This window comes from Wyeomyia smithii, chromosome 3 (assembly GCF_029784165.1).
Source record: "Wyeomyia smithii strain HCP4-BCI-WySm-NY-G18 chromosome 3, ASM2978416v1, whole genome shotgun sequence".
Lineage (NCBI taxonomy): Eukaryota > Metazoa > Arthropoda > Insecta > Diptera > Culicidae > Wyeomyia > Wyeomyia smithii.
In genome coordinates, this window is record NC_073696.1 from 119,863,725 (window position 1) to 119,882,229 (window position 18,505).

At 40.2% G+C, this 18,505-nt stretch overlaps 1 protein-coding gene across 3 annotated transcripts in view; it reads left to right on the top strand.

Moving 5' to 3' along the window:
* LOC129732652 (6-phosphofructo-2-kinase/fructose-2,6-bisphosphatase 1-like) overlaps nt 1-18,151 on the top strand; it is a 154,127-nt gene extending 135,976 nt beyond the window's left edge. The window contains exons 1-9 of one of the 3 annotated variants that reach the window (XM_055693708.1): nt 1,869-2,018; nt 2,080-2,159; nt 2,607-2,774; nt 5,220-5,299; nt 5,362-5,745; nt 5,805-5,945; nt 6,013-6,340; nt 6,398-6,525; nt 17,382-18,151. In XM_055693708.1, coding sequence (XP_055549683.1) covers nt 2,105-2,159; nt 2,607-2,774; nt 5,220-5,299; nt 5,362-5,745; nt 5,805-5,945; nt 6,013-6,340; nt 6,398-6,525; nt 17,382-17,480 — 1,383 coding nt within the window. In that variant the 5' untranslated portion in view covers nt 1,869-2,018; nt 2,080-2,104 and the 3' untranslated portion in view covers nt 17,481-18,151. Of the gene's footprint in view, nt 1-1,868; nt 2,019-2,079; nt 2,160-2,417; nt 2,452-2,606; nt 2,775-5,219; nt 5,300-5,361; nt 5,746-5,804; nt 5,946-6,012; nt 6,341-6,397; nt 6,526-17,381 lie in introns of those variants that run through there. The other 2 variants (XM_055693707.1, XM_055693706.1) reach the window with 2 other exon arrangements.
* The last annotated feature ends 354 nt before the right edge of the window (nt 18,152-18,505 follow it).

Here is an 18,505-nt window from a genome sequence, read left to right on the forward strand (position 1 = left end):
AAAGTTTTTGGATTCAGTCAACAGCTCGAAGAAGAATTAAAATCTGTTAGTTCAGCTTGTTAATTATGTAATAGAAGGATTTACGCAGGGGTCACTACTTGAGATTTTGCTTAATCTGGATAATATATTTTTTCAAGCCAAATTACTATTTCATTCAATTTTTTTTTTTTGAAAATAATGTTAAGCTTACTTGTGCTGATGCATCAAGTATCGGTTGACTAGAAAATTTATTTTCCCGATAAATAATACTCCGATATGTCAATAGAAGGATGTTGCCAACAATAGTCAAAATTCCAAATTTTGTTCCGAACCTCTGGTACTTTTCTCACAACAAATCAGCGTTGCAAAGCGAGCGAGAGGCAAGACCTTTCTTCTCCTTTCTGCTTGAGAACGCGTCATATGCTACGCTTCTCAAGTCTTTTGCACACACGCTTTCGAGACACTCTATATTCTTCATGCATTCCTCTGAGTAGCAGCAAGCGCGCACCGACACGCAAAAATTCTTTTGTATTGCTACGCAGCAACTGTAAAAGAGTACGCGAGTTCGTGCTAATAAATAGGAGTACTCTACTAAAATTGCTCGACTAGGAGTGCTTCAAAAACTGTGCTCGAAAACTAAAATGCTTTCTTCATCTACCCGGTTTTGCTTCATGCACCGACAGCCGACACAGTGGGGCGAAGAGGGTATCGGACTGCTTTGGTTAGTTTTTTGCAACAGTCTAATGCAAAACCAACCGAAGCAAACCACTGTAGAAGTAGTCCGATACCCTATTATTTTTTTTGAAACAATTGTCTTCAGCTGGGCGTTCTCGCGAGTAGGGGAGTATGTACACTCGAGTATACACGAGGAGAGTAAACGGGTGTGTGTGCATATAATCTCGGGAGCGAATGCGAGCGAGAAAGAAAGCGAAAAGGAACGAGAAATAGCTGCAATGGAGAATTCTCCAGTGTGTGATAGCGGTAGCAACGAGATGCTGCTTACGAGCGAGACTAACAACACTGCAACGAATACATTATCAGCGCAAATCAAATACTATCGAATGTTGAATTGTATTTGTTCGAATTTAAAAAAAAACTCGTGTTAACAGAGTTCGAAAAACTGTCATCTAACTCTTGTCATTGTTTAGGCATATCGATTTATAAAAAAACGGTTTAAAAACTCCATCGATTTTCAAAAGTCTAGTATAGATGCAAAGTTATTTAATTTATTATGCTTACATATCCACAAAGCTCTATTAAATTTTGAGAACTAAAAAATGTAGAGCTTCAATACCATGGAGATGCATGGTCTTTTAGAAGGAAAGTGACGAAACAGCGATGAACATAACTTTTGTGCCGTTCAACCGATTTTAGCGTCGAATTGAAGATGCGCCCTTCAATAAAAAAAAAAAAAACTGTGCTCCAAATAACAATAACTAATACGAAAATCATGATACAACCCGTTTTTTTCGTTTTGGTGGGTTTGAGAAGCGATAGACCATATCGTTTGATATATGTTTTGGATTCCTCGGAAATTTCACATAAAATGGTAAATTCCCACTGTAGGTTTATTAATATTTAGATTTTGTTTATTGTCAATATCCACCACCATGCTTCCCCATTTGAAAAGGCTCCCTAAATGAGAAAATATTCTGGCACACTGAAAAATCTTTATTTTTGATACTAAATGGCGGGCTTCGTTGACGCTGAACAGATTTCGATCTAAAGAGTTATCTTCGGGGATTTTTTTTAACGTAGATCTGTACTCAATTTTATAGTGAACAATTCAGCAGCACACCACAGTCGAACAACCCGCCTCTCGTGATAGCACTAGTGTGTAAAACCTGTTCCGACTTCGCGGTATGAAGACTTTAAGGGAGCAACGACGCCGATAGTAACGCCAACCACCACGACGACGACGACGATGCCGACGTCTGCACCGACGCCGGACTAGTCGGTATCGCTAGGCGTACCAGCTATAAACACACTCAAACAAATACACGCGTTCGCAGCAGTACCTACGCCAGACTCAGACACAGGTACCGGAAAAAGGAGCAAACTGCGCGAAAAGTGAAGTTAAAATTTCACTTTTGTTTTCAGTTTGTGCATCGCTTTCGATGAACACATGAACTGTTCGGGAACGGATGCCGTCTTCTCGTCTTCCGAGCGCTGTGCTGATGGTAATGTTCAAAGCCAATAGTAACCGTTGTTGTGTTTTTCTTTCGGTCACTGAGCCTGGCTGGTGGTGAAGCAATTGGTGTTTTCTGAAATTATCCGATCATCATATTCGGCAATGAACCGAATAAAATTGATTGCAAGTATTTTACGATGAGTGTGTGTAACCTGCAAGTGGTAGTTTTTTTTCGGGCCGCACGTTGCAAGATTGCCTCGCGTGGCGAGGTCATTCACAAGGAGTATCATTTTTCAATGCTCAGAACTTGTGTGGTGTGTGAATGAAACGGAGTATTTCTGGTGCGGGTTGTTTACATTTCTTAAACCGCTGGCCCTCGTGGGTATTTCTTTGCAGTAGAATAAGAAAACAGCAGCTTGTTGGTTTTCAAACAAGTGTAACCTTTGTGGATGATATAATTTTAATTTTCTTCTTTTTCTTCACCTATATTCCTCAGGATCACGCAATGTTCCTAATGCGGCCATAAAAACGGACCCCGGTTTGAAGCCATGCCTTTTACGGGCTCCCCTGGTGGTGACTATTGTCGGTCTGCCTTGTCGGGGGAAGTCAATGGCAGCACACAAAATAGTGAGACATCTCAACTGGCAGGGTGAAAGTGCGAAAGGTAAGAATGTTGTTCAACATAGTGTTTTATTTAGCAAACATTTCATAACTAAGTCTATTGTTGGGTTGCTGCCCCTACATAGACCTGGAAGGTAAAATCAATTCCTATATGAGCGACTAAAAAATTTACGTACGCACACAAGTTGGAGTGAAAATTTTGCCACCCACTGTCGGTTCAGAGACCGCCGCGCCGCTGTCTGGCAGTGGATATAATTCCAACAGAGCCGCGTGAGGAAAGTGAAAACCCCAGTCTGAGTAAATTGATAAATGACACTGCCCAAGGTCAAGCAAACGATTTCGAGCGTCGTCTATTCAAGATTTTCAGTATCGGTCGAGCAGTAGCAGCAGCCCAATAACCGAGGCGCCCATTCGGAGGCGCAGCCTACCACTCATAGTTATTGCGTGTGACGAAGGTGCTAGCAGTTGCGTGATATTTATACTTTTGATAGAGATCGGGTTGAAGGAATTCCATACCAAATGACGAATCGAACAGAGTCGACCATCTTTTATTTGGATATAACTTCTACTTATGATGTAACAAATTAAATATTTTTAAGTTATGAAAAGATTATTTATATGCGACTGTAGTTTTTGAAAGAGACGTGCGAATTTTAGTTTTCAAAACATATGGCTCTCACAAAAACTGAAGTGTTTGTAAAACATATGCTCTAAAACAATGTTTTTCGAAACGAATATGGAGTTCATTTGAGATCAAACATACATACGATCATTTATATTTTTCAACAAATAACAATAACAGTAAATCTTACAAAGGTATTACGGTAATAATAAATAGAATCATTTATCACAAATAACAACATTTATCATAATAAATTTCTTGAAAGAATTTATTTTCGAAATATCTCAAATTGAATCCTATTTTATTTAAAAACAAAAATGAATCGTACACAGATGGGTTCGTCAAACAAATACTCAAGGGACTCACAAAATTATAATATTTTTATTTAACTTTCTCTTGCTTTGCGATAGATGGTGTTTTTCGACGGTGCCAAAAAAAATTGACTACCTATGCAAAAAGCAAAGATGCTTAGTTGATCGCATGATAATATATAATGATAATATATAAATAACTATAGTTCATATAAGAATGCTTTTCACAATGTAAACTGTGATTTCTATAATAAACATTACTCAGGTTACCGTGTTATTGGCAAAGCATATATCATGTTTACTCCGTATTACGTCTGTGTTGTTATGTTTATCGCATTTTGATTAGAGCGGATGTATATTTTTTGTTGTAACACATGATAGGAAACTATCAAATTCCTCATCTCAAGCAGAAAATACTTTCTTTCGCAGTTTATGAAGTAGCGAACAATGCTTAAAAGAAGAAGACTCATTGAAAGTGTTAAGTGAAGTTTTGAAAGTCTCCAAACCCAATGAAGAGTTCTTTGTTTCTGAAGCTCAAAATTCAACTTTTTTAAGATTGGATAACTATTGCTGTTAGAACGTTTGAGCAATCAGAAAGTTAATGATCTGAATTGATTTTATTCTGTTGAGGTAATCATCTAAATTGAAACAGAGTCGAATCTAATTGATTAGTCTTTCAGCGTGTAACTCCTTAATAATTTTTGTTGCATTTCTAGCAACGTCACCTATCTTCTCGATTGCCTGGCAGGGTTTATCAGATTAATAAATCATTGCAATAATTGCCGATAGACTAGGACTTATATGCCGTAATATGAATCACTGCTCAATGTGTACCTGATTTGATCACACGAAAAATGACTTTGCGTTACTGAGAACCGGAAAGCCGCGCGATAAACATCTAAATCGAAAAATCAAACATCGCCTTCTGGCATTTGTATTGCATCAGAATGATAATGTTTTATGAAATAAACCCTCGATTCGACTGTCTGAAGAACTGAACTAGCTTCAGTGGAACTGATTCTACAATGAGAAGCTAAGCATTTATAACATTTTGTTTTTTTTTCACTTACTCACTCTGGTGATTCGCCACTTTTGGTAAAAGCGGCTGATGAAATTATAATCTAAGCAGTGAAATTATCACGAGTGCGCCGGTTATTGTCTCATTTTAAGCCGAACGCTATCAACTTTTCACGAGACTGTATTGATTACACTCACGGCAGTAGGGTTTGTTTCGGTAAATCGATAAGATACCACAAATTGAAACTACTACATGGTTTAATCTTTGGTTGTTTTAACCCATTCTCGGCGGGCTTAACAATTATGCTTGCAGTTTTGAACAACGAAACTATTTAATACGGTTAAAGAACAGATCAATGTACAAAATGCAGAACAGTTTGTGTCAATTGTGCATGCAGTTGTTAAATAATACGAGTTTGAAGGTTATTTTTCGTGATAAAATCTGATTTCTTTCCGCCGGTAATGGGTTAAAGAGCTTCCAACGGTTGTTTTAAGTTGTTTATTTGGTACTTATCATAGTTTCTGTTTTTTATTTCAGTGTTTAATGTAGAGAATGGTGCAACACCCGAAAATCTCGTGGAAATTTCTTTGTTTTTTAAAGAGGGCAATAATGTAGCGGTAAACCACTGAAGTCCTCCCCTGGCGAATGATTGATTAATCAATCTAATTTTATTTTCTAGATCCTTGATGGCATGCACCTGACTCGTCGATCTCGTCAACTAGTGACTTCATTTTGTTCGGAAAAAGTTTTCCATCATCTACTGATCGAGTTTAGCTGCAACGAGCAAAGCCTGAAGGAGAATGTAGAAGACACAGTACGCTTTTACCATAAGTTGGACCAGAACATTGACTGGGAGCGGCGGTTGAAGGATAGCATTGCTCTGTACGCAAGTCAAATCGAACCGTGCTCGGCAGTTGAAGGGTCACTTATCACTGTGAACAACTCAGAGGATCCAACGTATCATTCAGTTACAGCACGAGGAGTTCATGGAGCTATACCAACGTCGATTCTTGGCTCATTGGCCAGCCCAATCATACGACATCGTACTTTTTATTTCAGTCGGGTAAGTTACAACGTTGGTTTGTTTTCCCAACAGCTGTTTACTATATTTCGACTATTTAGCACGGTGAATCCGAATATAATGTTTTGGGAAGAATTGGAGGAGATGCTGAATTGTCACCCCGTGGTCTCAAATATTCCGAGAGACTAGCCAAGTGTTTGGGAGGACCGGGTTCAGCTGTAGATTGTCCCAAGCCAAAGTTTGTAAGTGTGTTTCATTTTGCTTTTCTTCAATGCGTTGTTTAATGTTACGATAAATTCTTCAAACAAGATTTGGACTTCTGAGCTACGTCGTACCATTCAAACGGTCCAGAATATTCCAGGTCCGAGAGCAGCCCTTAAAGATTTAAACGAAATCAATGCCGGAATCTGCGAGGGTCTTACGTATGAGGAAATCCAGGAGCGCTTCCCGCAAGAGTTTGCCTGGCGTGATCAAGATAAGTTTAAGTATCGCTACCCTCATGGTGAATCCTATCTGGATTTGTTGCAACGTGTTGACAGTGTGGTGCAGGCACTGCTAATCAATACGGATGTCCTAGTCGTGTCCCACCAGGCAGTGCTACGCTGCATCATGGCGTACTTTAAAGGAACGAAACCAGGTGAGTTAGGTGAACTATCGTATAACGAAACATAGCTTATACATTTGTTTATTTTAGATGACGTTCCATATATAAATGTTCCACTGCATACGCTGTTGATTGTACGTTCCTACGGGTACGAGTTTGAAGTAGAGACAGTTCCGCTCAAGGTGGAATGTGTTGACACGTACCGTATCCAACCGAAGGTATGTTAAACAGGATTTATGATCGATTCAGAAGACTATATTTATCACACAATCGTGCGCATAGTTTCTCATCTTTGGGAAAATGTCTTTGTCTAAGTTGTCACTCAAAACAATGTGTTGAGCTGGGTTTCGTCTCACTGTGTTCAAATCCATTAACCATCCCCGAAATACATGAAGTATAGCAAAAACGCTGATACAACTGAAAGCATCATCTTTGCAGAAATGAATATAAAAGTATAATACTTTCTTTGCAATGCGTGTATGTAATCAGTTACGATTCGTACGCATTTTAAGTTGAAGCTACGCAATTTTCACTATGAAGCAATATTGATCGAACCAAAGCAACAACTGAAATTTCACACCTTGAATGCATGCAACACTGTTGAATATGAGAGCATTACCTCCTATGAAGCTTCACCTCATTGCTTTATAATGAATCGTCATCGCTAACAAGTCGTTTGGTTTCGGAGCATTCTCTGAAGAATAGTTGTTGAAAAAGCGCAATTTTTTTGCGAGTGTCTCATTTAGGTTAAGTGCACGAATCAGGAGCTTTGCTAGTGACCATTCATTAATTTGGCAAAATCGAAAGGTCATAGAACATCCCTGAATTGATAGAGCACAAGTATTTTAACATTCTTTTCTCGTACGGACTCATCACTTTGACCAAGAAGCTATTACTAGTGAGAGTGAGTGACATGCTTATCACTTCCGCGCTTGTTTGTAAGTTTCTACCCTTCCATTCTAAGCCCACTGCTCTACAATACCGAGCTTGTTCCAGCTCGGCTTGTTGTTTGTTGTTGTAGCAGCAAGCACGAACCGACAGTATGAGTGAGACTAACAAAACTGGCATCAAGTATGTACAGCACGGGTGTCTCGCTCATTCCGTAAAACGTCGAGACATCGTCTTGCGCGTCGCAACGCGAACCGGAAAAGAAGCAAAAGAGCAACCTGCAAATTATATGTGACGTATCTAGTCGATCTAGTCTCGTCGCACGTACATGGAAAATCTACGAGCAAGAGCGAAAGAGCAGCCACTAATACACTCGATGTGAGAAATAAAGTGTCGGTATATGATACATATTCTGATTCCAATCTATGTCAATGTATTCGAAGTACAACTGCTGCGTTATCCTTTTCACACATTTATTGTGCGATTTCTGTGCAATATTTGTGCGAATCGGGAAGACACAATGATTGTACAAGACTTGAACTTTTGCGTGTATCTATGCCTCGTTCCTACCCTAGTAACAATATTGGTTTTATCGAAGATTATTAGTGCTTAATACAGCCAAAACAGCGCTATAAAACTTTGATAAAACCAGTTTTGTTACTTGGGTAGTGAATGTCGTCAGATACAGTTCCCGGGAGAGAACTGTTATACGTTTTCTCTGGCCAAATTAATTACAAGAGAGACCCATTTTCGCAAGAAGATAGTCAACAAAGGTATTTGTAGTACGAAGGTACTCGCCACAGAAGATCAAATCTCTGGTGGCAGTTGAAAATTAGCCCAACATGAAAAAAGATGCTTGTGGAATTCAGCGTGAACGAATCGTGGAGTAGAAACTGAGAATAAACCCCTGTTGAAATCTTTGGACAACCAAATGCTTTAACTGTACTAAAACTCGAACCGACAATCAACGGAGCTGCCTGTTTTTTACGTAAATAAACCAGAACAAAGATGTTCAGTTCCGTTTCTTTGAAACAGTTTGTCATAGAAACTTGCCTACTTTACTGCTTCTCTGCTGAAGATAGTTTTGGCGGCTCTGTCATCATGCATTCTGGCTACATGTACAGCTCACAGAAACCTGCTGCACGGTCCTACGGTCGATACCGATGATATCAATGTCATCCGCAAAACCAAGGGCATGTGAAACTTCGTGATGATCTTACCGTTTCTTTCAACGTTTGCAATTCATACTGTACTTTCAAGGGCGATATTGGAAAGTAAGTTAGAGAGCGTATCCCCCTGCTTCAGTCCATCTAACGTAACGAACGCGATTGATGCTTCGCCAGCTATTCGGACGGATGATTTTGATCCCTTCACCGTCATTCGACTCAGCTTTATTAGTTTCGTCGGAAAAACAGTGTTTTAGCATAATATGCCACAGCTCTTTTCATTTCACTGAGTTGTATGCAGCAATCTACAAACAGATGGTTATTCTGCAAGCTATACTCCCGGAACTTATCGTGGATTTGTTGCAGGATAAACATTTGATCCGTCGTAGAACGCCTCTGTCGAAGATTGGTTTCGCCGACGAAAGACTCCGTTAACGGTCTCAATCTGAAAAACCGGAATGGGGGAGCACTTTGTATGTGAAGTTGAGCAATGTAATGCCTCGATGGGTGCAACAATCCAGTCGATGGCCCTTCTTGTAGGTTTGGCATATGAGGCTTCCAATCGGTCGTTCATTTGTTCATCCACCCAAATCCCCAGCTTATTCGTCGCTCATAATCCTCTTCCTGATACTGTTTTGCTCATCTTGCTCCTCGCCGTTCACGTCCCTTCCACCTGGCAGCAACCGTCGGTTTATCCGTAAGCAGGTTTCCATCCTTGGCATCACGCATTACAGGCACAAGGAAATTCCTGCTTCTAACTCTGCTGATAATAGCTCCACACGTCGTTTCTAGCAAAGTTATCTTCTGTGCTGGCGAGTACCTACTCTTCGCGCTTCTTCCGACGTCGGACTCTGCTTTCGGCAGCTCTTGCCTCCCGTTATCTATCTATGTTCTGACGCATAGCCGCCGTGAGCACGCGGCTCCTGGTACCGTTCTTCTCGTCCGTCACTCTCTGGCACTCAGCATCAAACCAGCCGTTACGCTGTCATCCACACGCCGTACCTACCACCTCTCTCGCAGTCGTTTGAATGGCACCGTGAATACTGCTTCATAGCCCATTTATGTTTTCCATTCGTTCCTCCTGCATTTCTGCTATCCATTGATCCAGCTCTCTGGCGTATTAATCGGCCACGCAACCAGCTTTAAACCGCTGCGTATTGAAACGCACCGTCCTCTCTGAACGACAACCGTGCGCGGATCTTACAAACGACGAGATAATGGTCAGAGTCAATGTTTGGGCCCCGAAAAAAGTTAACACCAAAAACATCCGAAAAGTGCCGGAGAGGGCTTCTTCATTCGGATCCCTGCAGATGTGTTTCCGAATATTCGAACGTGGAAAATAGGAGCTACATATGGTCATTCCTCAGGCCGCGGCAAAGTTTATCAGCCTCAGGCAGTTTTCATTGGCTGACGAAAGAATGCTATGTCTTCCAACGAAGGAATTCCTCCTGCTTGCATATCCGAGAACGACTTTTACGTCGTGTTTTGGGCACTCGTTGTTGGATTTGACATTTGTTGGTGCGTAGGATGAAGAATTTGTCCTTAATCCTCAATACGTATATACGATCTAGACGGGCCTCCACCGGATGACTCTTGTTAATTGATTTTCCAGCACTACGGAACCGACGCCCCGTTCCGCTGGTTTGCCGCCGCTGTAGTAGATGTGGTGCGAAAGGTTGACCACCGAAAGTTGACCACCGAACCTCCTGAATTACTGCAATTTCAACTCCCTGTCGCTGTAATTCTCGAGCAAGCAGGCCAGCTCGCGCCGGTTCATTGAGGTGACATTTATTTTAAGTTCCACCATAGTACATATATATTCGAACAAACAGAGGGGTATGTTTGTTTAAATAATATATTTATATACATATATTATAAACTAAAGTTGTTCGATTACTTTTCATAAATTTCCCGATTTTCAATACACTAGTTACGTTATCAGTCCTTATCAGTAACTGATCAGTATTAGTATTGTGTAACTGTACATTGTTCGTTTTTAGTTTGAGCTGTTTATATTATTCGAAATAAATTTCTTAACATTGATTTCATCTGATATTATATTAAACACCCGATTGTCAATAAATTTAAAGCAAAAAGGAGTTACAAATAAACACTCGCCGCTTATTTCGCTCAAATCATTTGGTCAGTTGTCAGCTGTTTTTATACTGATTTAAGCTTGAACCTCGAACGGTTTTAAAATGTTTGTTATTTTTACAGTTGCATCATATTAGACCTCGTTATCTTTTGGGTTTTCAAACCCGTACCCGACTCGAACCCGATATTTCGTTTCGGTCGAACCCGAACCCGTTTTTTTTTGTACCAAACCTGAAAATGCTTATTTACATCATTGGCATATGACAAAACCATTTCCGAAGCGAATGGTTCATCAAAATTAGGACTCGGCCAAGAACTCATCGAGAAATGGCTGTTTTTCATCCGGGAATTTTTGCATAAAAATATAGTTCAAAACACATATTTCTGATATGGGCTGCATTGGCCAGTTCCGGAACAACCTGGATGCCCCGAAGGAACTCGAAGCGGCGTCATTTATTTTCCTGCATCAAAATATGGCATTACATCAGGAATCATCCAAAAAGACATATTTCTAAATTGTCCACTGCCGGAACAACTTAAATGCCCCGGACGAACCCGAAGTTGGGACACTTACATTTCTGCATTAAAGTATGTCGCTCTATCTTCAGTATTTTTCATCAGGTATTTTGAAAAAGACATATTTATGAGTACAGGCTGCGTTGGCCACCCCCGGAACAACCTGGATATCCCGAAGATATTTGTAGTAGAAGACATCTTTGAATCACAATATAGCGTGCGACACCTCTATCTTCAATGTTTTTTATCAGGAATCATTCAAAATGAATGTTTCTGAATAAAGGCTGCATTGATCACGATCCGGATGCTTTGAAAGAACCCGTAGTGAAGACATTTGCATTTTTGAATAAAATTTATCGTGCGACACCTCTATCTCTAGGATTTTTTATCAGGAATTCTTCAAAATCCATATTTATGACTAGAGGCTGTGAAAGAAAATATTCACATTATTGCAATCTCGGGACGTTTATCCTATCGCTTTTTTTTTTTGCAATAATGTAAATGCCAATGATGCAAATAACCATTTTCATCGGGTAACCTATTATCAAACCCATCCAAAAATTAGCAATTTTGACATGCCTACCGGAACTCAGGAATATTTCCTACATCCGGTGACCTACGCCACATCAGTGGTCAGAAGATGAAACTTTGAAAGTTTTCCAGTTGAATGATGTTCGAATTATTAAAGTCGAACACTTTTTGGCAAAGTTACAACATTTCAAAATTGAACAGTTTAACAGTAACTTCTTGGAATCTCGCGTAAAGGTGACAATGCTGCTCAATGCTCCAGCTGTCGAAACCGGATGGTGTGAAAACTCGCACATCTCGCGGTCTGCAGAATGAGGGAGAACTATCGAAGAGCTAGACTGCCGAACTATACATTTTATGGGTTCCGTGTTTTTTTATGGGAAAACGCTTAACCCTTTAGTGCCCAGTGCCGCCTCTAGACGGTCTTCAGTTGAACCTCTAAAAAGCTTCAATCAATACTTGAAAAATGTTTATAAGTTTCAAAGTGATTTTTTCGAAGTCCGTCTGAAAAGTAATTTGGGCACTAGGGTTAAAACGGTATGTACTTTTTACATCTGCAAAAATATGCTTATTGCTTATGTTTGTTTGAAAATAAAATACCAAGTTGTTTTGTAACATAAAGTAAATAACCGCATAAATGTCACACTACTGCACTTTTTCAACTTTTTTTTATTAAAAAAGCTAAAGTAATGTATGTAGTATAAAGTAGTACTTCCTTCATAATACTAATTTTAATCGAACTATCCACTTGCGAGATATCTAGGGAATAATGCATTTAAGGTCCAAATATATACCTAAGTGTCGTTCGCTCGAACAACCAATTTTGCAAATATCAATCATTCAATGTAATCATAGGCAGTAGACCGGTTTAAAAGAGCCTCTACCGCCGCAAGAAAAGCGAGCAATGCGAACGATCTCTTATAAAATCGGAGATATGCTTCGCCAGACACGACACGAAAAGGTTCTATAAAGCGATCAACAGTATCAGGAACTGGATTGTACCGATCCTTGGTATGTTCAACGACACAGAAGGGAACCAGATAAACAATGTGACTTTTGATGTCTCGTTGAATGGCGAAGAGAGCAGAACTATCGAGAGGAAAAGGTATGAAATCGAGGAGCATGGACAAGCAGAAATCTACCAGCTGAAATTTTTCAAATCGAATACGTCCAGCTGAAGATAAGTCGTACTGGTTAGACGAAGTCATTTTTCCAGTTTGAAAAATAGGTCGGCATTTATCGAGGCATAACACCCTTCAATTATGCGTATAAAATTATCTCCCACAACCCTGTTTTATAAGCTAAAGGTGGTGAAGGAAGCCTTTGTGTTAGTGCAGTTTTCAGAATGGGCGAACCACAACGTACCAAATGTTTATCTCATTTTAAATTTCTGTACGCAGATGTGTGTGTGGATGTGAAGCCGTTTTATTGCAAACCCTAGTTCGCACTGCTAGGACAACGGTTGCCCAAGACCGGTGATACTCGACACCTATAACCTTCGAAATTGAATATCTTTAACTTAGATGGATAACTATTTATTGTCACAAAAAATACTGACCTAATATTAAGTTATCAAAGTATGTAACACCTAGTTGCCTTGGTAAACTGACTTGAACTGCTTCACTTAACTCGTACACTGGATTAAAGTTTAAAAACAGGAAGTGCAAATTGAACAGGGAGTGCAAATTGAATTCTCAAAATTTATCGAGGTTTTGGATCAGAATTTTATCACCCTTTACTACCTGCCGTAGTCGTGTAAGCGAATTCGGCAAAATAAAATACCAGAGATGTGGTGAATAACCGCATCCTTAAATGCAACATCCCTTTGAAAATTGCCATCCGCATCTGAACTCACTGTAAATTGGTTCGTATACCAGAGTAAACCAAATTGTTATACGTTAGAAAAAATTAAGTCTAGAAACAGAAAAATTCAAAATACTGCCATTGAAAAAACAAGGTGATGGGAAGCTTTATTTCTATACCAGCACCTCAAATACGTTCGAAGACAATACGTGACTTTGGATGGATGGAAAATATAGCGTCCCTAATCAATAAATGCCAATCTCTAAACGAGGATTAAAGACATACCTACTTACTTACTTTACTTCGTTGGCTAACGAACCGTTAACCGGTCTAGGGCCGAACGAATTAGAGATGTCCAGCTTCTTCTGTCTTGGGCAGCCGCTCTCCAGTCTCCTCGTACGTATCTTCTTCCACCGCGCACATCCACCGCGTGCGAGGCCTACCACGGAGTCGACGGCCTCTTCCTGGTTCTCTACTGAAGATAGTTTTGGCGGCTCTCTCGTCAGGCATCCTGGCTACATGTCCAGCCCACTGAACCCTGCCCCGCTGTATTATCTTCACTATATCAGCATGTTTGTATACCTGGTACAACTCGTGGTTCATGCGTCTGCGCCACACTCCATCTTCTAGTTTACCGCCAAGTATCGATCGCAGAACTTTACGCTCAAAAACTCCGAGCACTCGTCGATCAGCTTCCTTCAGCGTCCATGCTTCATGTCCGTAAAGGGCCACCGGGAGTATCAGCGTCCTATACGGCGCTAGTTTTGTGCGATTTTGCCAACTGCGGGACCTTAGCTGGTTACGCAGTCCGTAGAAAGCCCTGTTCGCAGCTGCAACTCGTCGTTTCACTTCACGGCTCATTTCGTTGTCACATGTCACAAGCGTCAACCACTTCAAATCGTTCCCCATCTATCTCCACCTCAGCACCAACACCACGGGGACTCCCACGCTCTCTGCCAGCTACCATGTACTTCGTTTTGGCAGAGTTGACTACCCAGTCCGCACAAATGACATGTTGGTGACCTTTAAGAGAAGATTTATATTCGTATGAGAATATGTTCTGTAAATGGTCAGGAATGCTGAAAAAGCGTCGAAAAGGCGGGGCTTAGAGCCTTATACAAACTTTTAGTAATTGTCACAAAGTGGTTTGTTAGAAATTGTCTACATTTACATATTTTTAACTTGGTGATATTTATAGGAGAAACCAGAAACGTTTTTGTTTTTTTTAAATGGTCACCGCGAGACATATTTTTGTCAACACATTAATGAATATTTTTCGTGACGAAGTTCCAAAACAAAATATACTATTCGTGACCAACTCTCGAACATTGATATTTTATTTTTTTTTGTTTCGCCGATAAAATTTGGAAATGATTGAATGTGTACATATAAGTAATAACATTGAACAAGTTGAAATTGCGAGAAATTAATTGCCAAGCACTATCTTCAAAAGCAATCCCAATTTCATGGAGAAAGTATAGCGCCTACCCCGTACAATTTTCATGCGCCTTCAAAAAAATTAAGTTTTAGATAGTATATGTACATTTTCTAATACTTTAAAAACACGAAAAATTGAATTTGTTGATCTTTTAAGGCAAATGTCTGTTTATAAGTAACTCCTGTTGTTATCTTGTTACGAAATACATGAAAATTTTCAAGAAAAACGCCTAAACCAGATTATGGTTTAATTCTATAATCGACTGCTTTCGCCGCTTTTAGCAAGCATTTCCCTCATTTTAGTGAGCCAACAAACTTTAGGTGTTCGTCACCAATTATTCTTGGTGACTCTAAAAACAAGATGCATTCCTCCGGTTTTAGATCATTTCTTGATTTTTCAATAAAGATCAATTGGCTCAATGACTCTTTTTAGACAATACCAATCGAACGTTAGTACAGGGAGTCACGGTGACCCGATGTTTACTTTTTCTGATATTTATTTAAACCAAAACAAAAATTATTACAAAAATCACTGTGACAATGTTAATAACTTATAAGTTTTTTCAAAAGGTCACAAATTCTATTAAACAAAACTTTTGACAAATATTTTCTTACTAAAGTCACAGTGACTAACTGGGGAAACTATTTCTATGAAAAGTCACTATGCATTTATAAGAAAAATTTAAATGTGCCTCTTAATATTTTGGTGGCTATTCTAAGACAAAAAGCTATTTGTACTTTTGATTACCACCGTGACTACTCAATGAAAAAATACTTTCGTTCCACAAGTAAAACGATTTCGTCTGTGACCCTTCTGAGAAAAATAATAAATTGTAGTTCAATTATCACAGTGACAAAATGAAATATATATTTGTTTTCTAATCATAGCCTTAGTGTCTTTTGTAAGAAAGTAAACACAAGTTTTTCTATGAAAAGTAATGGTTACTCGATTACAAACACTATTTCCATATTATTTTTAAAACGTTCGGGTGACGGTTGTAAGAAAAAAGTCCTATTTTAATTGTGACTCTCGTGCGAATTGGGTAGCCCCAATCTGGCTGCTTCTCTCTTAAAAGGTACGAAGGCCTCCCCCACGGCCTTACGGTTGATACCGATGATATCGATGTCGTCCGCAAAGCCAAGAAGCATGTGAGATTTCGTGATGATCGTACCGTTTCTTGCCACATTTGCTCTTCGTACTGCACCCTCAAGAGCGATGTTAAACAGTAAGTTGGAGAGCGCATCCCCCTGCTTCAGTCCATCCAACGTTACGAACGCGGCTGATGTCTCGCCAGCTATCCGCACGCACGATTTTGATCCCTCCAGTGTCATACGGCTCAGCTTACGGCTTTTTTTTTCACTGAGTCGTATGCCGCCCTGAAGTCCACAAACAGATGGTGGGTCGGTAAGTTGTACTCCCGGAACTTATCGAGGATCTGTCGCGCAGGTAGATCGCATAGTACAGCCACTCGCTTCCCGCTTTTAGAAGTTCGGCCGGGATACCGTCCTTCCCAGCGGCCTTGCCATTTTTCAGCTCACTAATCGCCTTTTTCACCTCCTCCTGTGTTGGTGGCTCCACAGCTTGTTCGTCACTCACAATCGTTATCCTGTTCCTGCTCTGCTCATCCGGCTCCTCACCGTTCAATAGCACCTGAAAATGCTTCTTACACCTGGCTGTCGGTTTATCAGTAAGCAGGTTGCCGTCCTTGTCATTACACATGACCGGCACAAGGAAATTCCTGCTTCTGACTCTGTTGACAATTCTATAGAATCTCCGCATGTCGTTTTGAGCATAGCTGTCCTCTGTGCTGGCGAGCACCTGCTCCTCGTACTCGCGCTTCCTCCGACGGTGGGTTCTATTTTCGGCAGCTCTTGCCACCCTGTACCTCTCTCTGTTCTGACGCGTAGCCATAGTGAGCATGCGGCTCCTGGCACGGTTCTTCTCATCTGTCGCTCTCTGGCACTCTGTACCTCTCTCTGTTCTGCCACCCTGTACCTCTCTCTGTTCTGGCGCGTAGCCACAGTGAGCATGCGGCTCCTGGCACGGTTCTTCTCATCTGTCGCTCTCTGGCACTCTGCATCGAACCAGCCATTAGGCTGTCTTCCACGCGTCGTACCTACCACCTCTCTCGCAGTCGTTTCGATGGCGCCGTGGATACTGCTCCACAGCGCATTTATGTCTTCCACTCCTTCCTCCTGCTGTTCTGCGATCCGTTGATCCAGCTCTCTGGCGTATTCTGCTGCCACGCCATCAGCTTTCAACCGCTGAATGTTGAAACGCGTCGTCCTCTCTGCGAGATTTCAGCACGTTCGACAACCGTGCGCGGATCTTACAAACGACGAGATAATGGTCAGAGTCAACGTTTGGTCCCCGAAAAGACCTAACATCAGTAACATCCGAAAAGTGCCGACCGTCAATCAGTACGTGATCGATCTGATAGCAGGCTTCTCCATTTTCTGAAGCCGAATTTTCAGCACAAAAATTAATGAAATCGCTAATTGGCATATTAAATAGTAACGATTTAGCCTGACACTGCCTTTTCATCCATTGCACAATTTGAAAAGGATTTGACAAATTTATTATTCCTTATTTATTCATTATTCACACTAATTATTTCCTGCTTTTTTTTATTTTCACACAGAACTGCTCGACAACTCGTACCACCGCGGATGCTTTGAACACAGTCCCGGCGCATTTTGATGCCCCTCTAACACAGCAAGTGTCAACCACAATCAGCTAATTTGGTTCCAGTCATGTAGAAAAAAACAACACTGCAAAAGAAGACAAAATTTACCAAATGACCAGCCAACTTTCTTCGTGTAGTAAACTGTAGCAGTTGCTAAGATAATCTCCGGTTCTCCCAAAATATTCGTACAAATTATTCGCTATTTGATTTGCTGTGAATGCATTTTATGAGCCAGACGTTATGTTGTGAACAGGCTAAAAATCGCTACTTACTTCTTTTTTATTATCTATTCATTTGAAAATCTTTCGACACACAATGCAAGTTCTAGTTTGTAAAACTAAGCAGGATAAGATTTATCGTTACAGCGTGAGCGGCATGCTGTAATGCGTGTACTAAGAAGTTAATGGAAAAATAACTAAGTGTAAAGATGCATTTTACTATATATACAATTATGACATACAATACATACTTATACATAAGAACCATAATAAACCCGCAGAACCGTTTAATCATATAGTTGACGATAAACACGCTCTGAGCTAAAGCACACAGGCCCACTAAAGCTGAATCTACCGTGTAGCAAGTGTTAGGTTTGCATATTTTATAAGTTTTATAATGTTGGTTTATTACTCATTGGTAAAATGAACATACAATTTTGAAAATGTTTATTAACCAGAAGGCGAACACGCCCAATTAAAACAGACTGTAGCCGATAATGAAATGTACTAGCTGGTATTGTGCAATCGTTTAAACAATTCCGAAATCCTTTTTTTTTTATTATTCTCCGACACTAGCGGACAAAAAAACAAACCTATTTTTGTTTTTTTCCTGGTTCAATAAACGGTACCGGCTTCAACAAAATGTTGCGACCGGTTTTTTTCCCTATCTGGTAATGATAGATTTTCTCCCAGTATGCATTCCCTTCGAGTTGGCTAATTTTGGACTATTGATGCACCTATTCACGGTTCGAATGGCATGCGTGTGAACGAAGTGAGTGCACTATTTATAAACGTCTGATGGGTGCAGGTTTCAGCAGGAAAAAATATACCGATTCCTCAACTTTTTGAATATAAAGAATG